Genomic DNA, 9,779 nt, shown 5'->3' with positions numbered 1-9,779 from the left:
TGTGTGAGTGTGTGATACATTCTTTAGGGGTGGTGGGAGATAAATAAGGCCTCGTATTCCTTTTCACACCCCACCCTCGTCACCCTCAATGATAAACCCCCCCTCTAGAGTCCTGGTTTGGGTTGGAGCAGTACGCTCTGGGGAAGAGGTTTATCACAGCGTCTACAACCAGATAAGTCCCGCTGAGCTTAGGAGTTCTATCTCAGGTCCATGGAGCCTGCTGAGGGTCCACTGGGAACTGGTTGAGTCCAGTAACGTGTTAGCTCAGCGCTTCAGCACCGGGCTGCCTCGCTCCGGATCTCTCTGTAACGCCTGCAGGACCTGAGGAGATGGAGGGAGGGTACGGTTAAAAAAAGAAGAAGAAGAAAGCAACCTAAAAACCCTAAAATGGAAACCGCTGCGTCGTCCTACCTGTGCCCACTTCCTGTTCCGGCTGGTCATGTGGACGGCGGAGATGTGCTGAAAGAGCTGCTCGCCGGGGAGGAGTTCGGGCAGGCGGGTGAGGAACTGAGCCATGTGGATGAAGTCCATGGTGGTCAGGACGTCCTGGTAGAGACGCAGCAGGCCCAGCCCCGTGCGGAACAGGAACTCCTCGCTGTCTCTGCAGAACACGTCCCACACCCGACACGCCAGGTCCAACGGCAGGGACTTGCTGTACAGGGTGAAGATCCTGGAGGGCCGGCAGGAGAGGAGAATAAGAAACAAGAACGCATGCACATCTGAACCGAGCCTCGTGAGAGGGGAGCGGTTTGTTACTCACCAGTCGATTAGGTAAATATCGGGCGTCAAGTTGTTTTTCTGGAAATGTGCAAAGAGCTTCGGTAGGTTTTCTTCAAAGAACACTTCAAATGCCGCAAAGTAAGTCAACATCTGTGGAGAGAGGGGAGGCGGGTCTTACACACAAGAACCAGGACTGCTCCTATATGGTTTCAGCCCCAATTACAATGATGTCTCAGTTAAAAGTAAAATTCACCACGTTTTACATGGATGTCCCATCGGTGTTGATGGGAAATATAGTTCATTGAATCATTACATTCCTCAGCACATGCTATATTGACAGAGAAAGAGGGGTTGTCTTGCTGCTCACTGAGCCGTGCCAGCAGTGCCTCCACGTACCAGCATGCATTGCGTGCTAGCTTCAGATGCTCGGCTCTTCTTGCTTGCCTTTCCCCGCTGCATTTCTTATGCCGGAAACTCCGACTCCAATACATCCGGCTAAATATCAGAGTCCGCCAAAACACAGTGAAATGTATCGCCGTCCAGAACATGCTCTGTTCTCAAATTTTAAGATGACATTTTCTCTTAATACAATCGAAGAGGACAAGGAAGTGCTGAGACTAGAGATTCAAGCAAGTCCATTTAACATCAACACTTATGGGACATCTGCGTTTTAATAACCTAAACATATGACTGGGCGTGCCCATAAATATAAACGGTGATGTTTCTAAATAACACGTGCGTATTAACATGAGTCGTATGTTGAGTTTATGTGCACATTCTGATGGTTGAGAGAAAGAGAGAGGGAACTAACAAGGCTGTGGTCGACTCTGAAGAAGGCCATCTGACAGGGCTTGTTGAGCAGGTTGGCAAAAGCTATAAAGGCGTCAGCTGTGTCAAGGTTCAGGATCAGCACTGCTGCGATGAACGACATCCCCTGCACCTACACACACACACACACACACACACACACACACACAGTTTGTACAAGCAAACAGGAGGAGGAGGATAACTGTGGTCTAACAGGGGGCTTGCAAGCATAAAAAAAAGTGTTATAATGAAACGTATACTTTGACTTCCGTCCCTGAATGTGAGGGCAGAGAACAAAACACCGACGGCAAGTTAACACCTGCAGGAGGTGCATTTTGCACCAAATGTAAATCACATATGAAACTAATCTACAATGATAAACAGCTGAGCTCCAGTCTGGATATTTAAGATGGAAACAGAGATGAAATGCTGATGCAGACAGATGCAAAGAACGAAATAGAAACAGCTACACAGAGGTGAGCGCGCGTGTGTGTGTGTGTGTGTGTGTGTGTGTGTGTGTGTGTGTGTGTGTGTGTGTGTGTGTGTGTGTGTGTGTGTGTGTGTGTGTGTGTGTGTGTGTGTGTGTGTGTGTGTGTGTGTGTGTGTGTGTGTGTGTGTGTGTGTGTGTGTGTGTGTGTGTGTGTGGCAGCACAGGGGTTGGGGTCAGTGCAGGAAGTCAGTTCATTTCCACCAAAGCAGACGCACCGTGGGACTGCAGCAAACCGCAGCACCTCCAAGCACAATGCAACTTTGAAGAATTACAGAAGTGCAACCATGACTTCACTAGAAGAGCAAAGAACATCCAGCTCCTTTTTAACAGCACTGGCAACTTGGACAGGTTCACACTGGACAATGGATGATGATGTGAGGGTTAATGAGTGATGTGGAACTTCAGAGAAACTGACTGAAACACAACCACCACTATGAATCCATCACTGTCCTAATTTAACACATTCCTCTCGTTGAATCAAGCGCATGTGGTAGAATATATATCTGTGTCATTTATATTCTACATTCAGGATCAATAAAGCAGCAGGTTGTTGGTATTGGGACGTGGTGGACTGTTAGCCCTGTTGGCTCCTCCATTTTATGTTTACAACCTTCGCGCTCATAGAAAGATTATTACTAAAATATGTGAAAAAAAATTATCAAATATATATGATATGTTAGTCAGATATGTTAGTCAGATATCAGAAAAAGACAATGCCACTAAAAGATGCACAGTTCAACATTGTAAGAACATTTGAAAATGATAGCTTTCAGTCTTTAAGGTTGTATGCAATAAAGGTTTTCAGGTTCTTACTTGAATATAATCATTAAATGACAGCTCATACAGGCCACAATCAAACTTTGGTTATGGAAGATAATAAATAATAAGCTCCGCAGGTGTTGCGTGGGAGGATCCAGGTCTGTGCTCTGTCATTCCTAACCATCTACAATAAGTATAAAAATGTGCTTCTGTATTACAGCAGGATTTCATGGTGCGTGTGTGTGTGTGTGACTTACGTAGCCAACATCTGGCCTGTAACAAGTGTATGCTCCCAGAATGCTGTGCAGCACATCATGATATGGCCCGCCCTGACGATTAACAAAGAAATAATGAAGACCATGGAACAAAAAAAGGCAAAACATTTTCTCAAATCATGACAGACAACATGTTTTCAAACAATAAAACAAAGTACTTTGTGGGAGGGTGCTGAGCTTCTCTCACTGACCTGCTGGAAGATACACAGATGGGGGAAGGTTCTTGAGATGTCCAGCTTGATCAGCTCCAGACTCGACTCCCGATCTGACGAACCGGGATCTGGAAGGCAGAGCAAAACATAGGAAGAAAATCTTAAAACGTGTATAGTATAAACTTTCATCCGACATCCCAGTTCGCCCAGATGATAAGGAAAAGGCCACATGAGATCTATTCCGTCTCTACATTACATTACATTTAGCTGACGCTTTTATCCAAAGCGACTTACAATAAGTGCAATTCAACCATGAGTACAAACTCTACCTTCAGGTTCGATCTCTAAGGAATGTGCCGGCGTGCTGCTCCACTTCTCTTTGGCCCGGGCCAGACAGATGCTGTACAGCTCTGCAGGGACACAAGACAGCAGCACGGGACGATCAATACGAGAGAGCAGGAGGAGGACATGATGACTCGACAGAAACCAAATGAGGCCATGCTCTTCACATTACTCTGCAACAGTGACTCTCAAGGTGATTAAAAGGAAAAAGAGATCCCCGTCCCCTTCAATTGTTAAAAGTTTTACAGTTACTATAAATCAGTGGTTGGCCGTCAGGGCCTGCTAAGCCTTCTCTGCTGGCCTAAACAGAATCACAAAGTTATAGCTATTTTATAATTTAATTGTTTTTCACAAATACACTACATGTATTATAATATTTTTTCCCTATCAGCTTATTTTCTCATTCCACAGCTCCTGTCTTTCTCTGTTGCTCTGCTGGGTGTATTCTTTGATGTGCAGCGCTGTTGTTGCTGCCAGGAGCCAGGACTGGTCCCGCGCCTCTCCAGCAGCTGCGGCGGAGAGGTCTTGTTAGATTGTTTTGTTATAACTAAATGTGACTTGTTGTGTGGTTTTGGACAACATGCATTGTCCGTTAATGACGCAGCAACCCGACGGGGTTGGGCTGATCAAGTCGGTCAGCCAGGATGCCTCTAACCTTGTCGAGGCATGCTGCTCCACGGAGTGTCCGCTGTTAATAAAGCGCCTTTTTTTCTCGTCAAAGTGTTTAAAATAGCTCTGCAGGTCGGTCCACACAGCCTGTGTGACCTCCCTCCATGCCCGCAATAGTTTAAAAAATTGTCCGTATAGCAGAGTGAGGGTCTGACAGTCTGTATGAACGAGCCGTGTAGTGGGCAGCGCGTCGTCTATTGAGTGGGCAGCGCGCCGTGTAGTAAGTTGGTCGGTCTGACAGTAACTCCCGGGACACGGGCCTAGGTCAAAAATGCACGGCCCGCCACTGCTATAAATGAACAGCCAACATTTGTTTACATTTGGCAAATTGGCTTCAGTGAAAGCATGCAGAACTAGCTTGTATTACTTCCTGTCAACGATATAACCATGCATGTGCAGACGACTAGCACTGGATTCCTTTGATGCCGAGGAAAACCCAACGATTCAGGTAGGTTCTTGAGTTATGCACGTATTATTTGAAATGGACATCGAATGGAATGTGGATAAAAAGCAATCTAAAAATATTTGTATGCCGTCTGTGTGTTCAGATTTCCCCCTAACTTATATTACACTTCGTTCTCGAAATGCGGGAGCAATTGTCGCCACCTAGCACTATTATACAATAGTGGCAAACGCTGAGCTTTTTACTTGCATTAAAAGCAGTAATAGTAGTTGGCTGGCTGCTTTCCATACCAGTACAGATAGAAAACTTAAAGGGGGCATGTCAGCCTCATTTTCAGGCTCTTACTACATTCAAAAACACATTATTTTTCTCACACCATCTGTCTGAATGTACCTGTATTCATCCTCCGACTGAAACGCTCCGTTTTAGCGCCCGTCTCTTTAAGCCCCGCCTCCTGTCAAAACCCAGTCCGCTTTGATTGGCTTGCGAGAAAAATATGGTAAACTTTGCAATGGTAGTTCTCAAGCCGTGGGTGGAGATCCTCCGTAAAGCTACTTTACTCGAAATGGGGGTATACTGTCACTGAGCTGCCACTGAGACCGAGCTTTGTACGAGTGCGTTTGCGCGGAGTGATAACGCAGAGAACGGTTCTCCATGAAAGGCTGAGTCGTACAGAGCGTAGTGGACCAGCTCAGCAGGCAGCAAGCGCTTATCTGCAGGAAGCCCTCAGGAGCCCAGGAGCTCTCGCAGAACGGTTTGACGTTGGTGCTCTTTTAGTAAGAGGAGAATTAATCTGCAGTGTGTGTGTGTGATCTCCATCGAGACTTGAAAACTCATTGAAATGCTTCTTGTTCCCTCTTGTATTGGGATAATCATTGGACCATGCTCCTTAATGAACACTCTTCCTTCCACTCATTCTCTGTGTGTGTACATACTGGTGTAAGTGGTCAGGTAACAGTGCAGTGCAGTTCAGGACCACACACACACACACACACACACACACACACACACACACACACACACACACACCATGTGTGATGTTGAGCTCGTTGCCCACGGCCAGGCTCCACACTTTGCCTCTCACGCTGGGCGGGAGGCCCTGCCACCACAGGTCTCTCACTCGCCGGGATGTGCACCTGGGGGAGAGTGAGATGTGGGTTAAATGTGAATAAAGGAAATTGAATTTATTGATCAGAACCACAAGGTGGCAGACTTTTCCTCCACTGCTGCAGTCACCTAAGGGGAAGGAAATGATTTCCCTTCAGAGCAAAACTAACCCTTAACCCAAACATCTTTTACTCTGTGCGTTTGCCGCGTATGTCACAATGAATAGACTTAGTTGTTAAAACAAGATCACATAAACCTAAACGCTGGCCAGAACCGCTCCGAGTAGTACACTCAGTCCGAGTAGTACACTAGCGACAACATGGAGTGGTAAAACTCGGAGGCCCTGACATTGATGTTATTTCAAATCAACACGCTGGAAAGACTGTGCGGCAATTATGCTTGTTAAACAGGTTTTTGTATTGTTCATCTCATTATGAATCATAATGTTTGCATGTGATTTCTCCCCGTGGCACTCGTCTACAGCAGTTGTTCGCCGTACGCTCCCAATATGGTGCAGACTGGGACATCACAATAAACGGCAAAAAAAAGTTGCCTAATTATGATTTGGTGGAGAAAACAGACATATAGTGATGCCCGTGTCGGCATTAAAGGGATAGTTTGGACTTAACCAGATATGGATTTCTTTTGGTGTCTACTACTGTATGGCGGGGCTTAGAGTTCATCTCCGTCAGCTGTTGGATCAGGAGGACGACGAGGGAGATTACATTTCATTTAGCTGACGCTTTTATCCAAAGCGACTTACAATAAGTGCAATTCAACCATGAGTACAAACTCAGAACAACAAGAATCAAGAAAGTACAATTGCTTCAATAAGGTTAAACTACCAAGTGCTATAAGTAAGTGCCATTTAAGTGCTACTACGGTGCTTCTTTCCTTATTCAAGGTGTAGTCGAAAAAGATGTGTTTTTAGTTAGCGACGGAAGATGTAGAGACTTTCGGATAAAAAGGAAACTCTGCATCGCTGCCGTTTGAACGGCGCCCGGCCTCCCTTCTGCCGCCACTGATACATAAACACACATCACTTCCTGTCTCACTCCATATTGCTCGGGTAGATTCTAAACTGTTGTTGCTTGTACTGACAATGTACTCCAGTTGGGCAGGATCTCCTGGTTCCAGATCTGGGCGGCGGTGCCAATGCTCTCCTCCAGTTTACAGCGATCCTCCAGCTGCTTCTTTCTCTTCTGAGCCTCCTTCAACTCTACAGACGGGGGTGTGGAGAGAGTCGGGTCGTTAACAGGAGAGGTGGACAGCAGGCTTAAGAGAGACATCGTCTGGTCCGTCCCCCAGAAGCTCTGGAACAAGACCAGAACCTGGATAACTCACCTCTCTTCTTGGCCTGGGCCACCATCTCCTCATACTGCTGTCTGTGTTTCTGTGCCTCCTCGGCTGGCTTGGCAGGCAGGTTACTGTAACACACATACATCAAGCAGAGGAAATGGATTAGCGCCTATGTGTTCTCGGAGCTTTGCCTGCATTATTCATGTTGAGCAGGCTTGTGATGTAATAAAACACTGAACGTCCATTTAGCTTTTCTAGAGCTTCCAGTCATATTGCATCTCGGGCTGTCCCGGAGGTCATTTTTCAAACATTCCAAGCTTCATTTTAGCTTTGTTTTGTTATTGTGGATATATAAATCAAATGTATGGTGCCATTAGATTGCTGATGAATGACATAATTACAAACATTGTTTTTCAATACATTGACTTTTGAAATGTACAACACCCTGCACTTATTACTCAGAAACAATCCCACCACTGGAATAAGATAAAATAATCCTTTATTAGTCCCGCAGTGGGGAAATTTACAATTTTCTCATTCTACAACTAGTATAACACTACAAATATTCATGTAGCCTTACCTGCAACCGAAATACTGATGATTATACATCATGAACAGAACAAAAGTTCTGCGCAATGTTGATTGAGAAATTCGCCTGGGCTTTTTGTACTGATGAAGATCATGAGTGAAAGCTCCAGAACTGCTAATAAATTGACTCTGTCAAATATATATATATATATATATATATATATATATATATATATATAAAAAGAGGAAATGTACTCAAATTGCATTATAATCTTCTGACGAAAGCTTCAGAAAAAGCAAGTGGACGTGCAGTTAAGATTTATTTTTCTATTATCATCATTTTATGACATTTTCATTCTGTAAATTTCATTTACGCTTTATTAGCTCGTGTCAGTCGAGGTTCATGTGATTTCAGGACATTTTTCTGCTTCAGTGTGCTGAATCTCACTGTAGATTGCTTGTGTCATGATTGCACCACTAAAATACTCTTCTTCTGTCTTTCTTTAAATGGAGATAGATGGAGGGTGCGCTGGAATACTCTCGAATAATACTAAGTCAAAAACACTGACACTTTGCAATATACAGCATGAGCACTTCTCTAGATGAGTTTTACCAGCAGGGGGTGACGGTAAAGAAGGAAAAGAGGTGGGAGGTTGCATGCTGCAGCTGAACTTGCCAGTCATGGTGTGATAGAATAATCTTCCTTGTGTACACACAGCAAATCAGGCAAAATCTTGTGGCTGAGCAGCACCACTGAATGAAACATGAGGCCGAGCGTCTGTCTATCTGTATGTATGTATGTTAACAAAACGAAAAATGAAACAAAAAGAAACAGGGTAATGGAGCCAGTCTGAGAGAGGGCTATTAAACTTTCAGCAGCACCTCTCTTTTACCGTCTGTAATACAAACAGAGACGCAGCACAGCAAGCTGGAACAATACTGAAAGTCTAATGACAGAGGAAGGACGACTGATAAAGAAGGAATGAGGGGAAGATAAAGACAGAAAGGCAACATACGTGGCTTTGTCTCAAAAGCAAACTCCACTGGCAGTGAGAGAGAAAGAAAAATGTGGGATAGTCTAACAGGTTGAAGAGTGTGTGTGTGTGTGTGTGTGTGTGTGTGTGTGTGTGTGTGTGTGTGTGTGTGTGTGTGTGTGTGTGTGTGAGAGTGTGTTTACATACGCAGGTCTGTCCTCCAGTATGAGTGCGGTGGTGGAGAGCGGCTCAAAGTCCAGGTTTTTCCTTACACCGTGCCTGGGAGATGTCGGGTTGCCAGGTCCAGCTCTGCCACTCTTTGTTTCATATTCCTGACGACGGGGAAACCCCCCCCCCCCCCGCATATTTAGACAAAGAAACGTAAAGACTGAAAGAAGACAGCCATCATGGCGCTGAGTTCTATTCCTTATCAAAGTGCAGATAGTCATGCTTCAAAGCCAGAGAAAATTGCCACAAGGGCCACAGCTGACCGCAAAGCTACTGTTGTGGTCAGGCACCGAGTGCAAGGATTTAAAAGGTTTTGGAGAGGGAACGAAAGGAGATGATAAAAAAGATGCGCGGACTTGTAGGTGTACATTAAGTCACACAGAAACAGTGAGAAATGTCTCGACAACCTTGAGACAACGCTCTTTTGGCCTCTGAGCATTTGTCAGCTGCTGTCTAATGAGTGTGATCCAGGCCTATAGAGAGAGGAGGCCATGTGACACCCAGCCCGCTACAACCACAGGGCACTTTGGCACAATACTGACTATCAGCTGACAAACAGGTTTTGTGTGTGAGAGTGAGTGAGTGGAGCTCTGAACTTATATCCAGAATTAGGGAGGTGATGGGTCTCAAACAGTTCAGGGAAGACGTTACATTGTCTCTCTAGTTAATTAGGACGCCACTGTAAATAAGGCAAGTGCAATACAAGAACATGCACACACCCCACTGTGTGTCCAACATGGCCTCCAGTGTGCGTTAAGCTGGTTAATAATGCAGGCCGAGAGCTGCAGGCAAGCTTAACACTGTGCCGCCACAGGGATGTTCACATTGATCAGCACCGGCCACAATACAGACAGAACAATCCATTCCTACAATGGGAGTGTGTGAGTGTGCATGCATGACTGCTCGTGACGCGGCCCGTGTTATTAATCCGTCTTTGTGTTACTGCCTGTTGTACCAGAGGCTTAAAGACAAATAAAGGTAATTCAAATAGATTCAGGAAGGCAGGGCGTCAACGAAAAAAAGTAA

The 9,779-nt window shown here is 45.3% G+C and overlaps 1 protein-coding gene across 1 annotated transcript in view; it reads right to left on the bottom strand.

Moving 5' to 3' along the window:
• Positions 1-264: 264 nt before the first annotated feature.
• Positions 265-9,779, bottom strand: part of tbc1d14 (TBC1 domain family, member 14) — a gene marked incomplete at both ends in the record, with an annotated part of 29,168 nt that continues 19,653 nt past the window's right edge. Inside the window, 11 exons of the mRNA XM_079216130.1 lie at positions 265-321; positions 412-670; positions 761-870; positions 1,532-1,660; positions 3,034-3,105; positions 3,243-3,331; positions 3,533-3,613; positions 5,647-5,753; positions 6,826-6,943; positions 7,069-7,151; positions 8,733-8,857. Of these exons, the coding sequence (XP_079072256.1) occupies positions 265-321; positions 412-670; positions 761-870; positions 1,532-1,660; positions 3,034-3,105; positions 3,243-3,331; positions 3,533-3,613; positions 5,647-5,753; positions 6,826-6,943; positions 7,069-7,151; positions 8,733-8,857 (1,230 nt within the window). The remainder of the gene's footprint in view (positions 322-411; positions 671-760; positions 871-1,531; positions 1,661-3,033; positions 3,106-3,242; positions 3,332-3,532; positions 3,614-5,646; positions 5,754-6,825; positions 6,944-7,068; positions 7,152-8,732; positions 8,858-9,779) is intronic.

Source organism: Taurulus bubalis (genome assembly GCF_910589615.1).
Source record: "Taurulus bubalis genome assembly, chromosome: 3".
In the NCBI taxonomy this organism is placed as follows: domain Eukaryota; kingdom Metazoa; phylum Chordata; class Actinopteri; order Perciformes; family Cottidae; genus Taurulus; species Taurulus bubalis.
The sequence above is the reverse complement of the archived record's forward strand: the minus strand, read 5'-3'. Positions and strand labels throughout refer to the sequence as shown.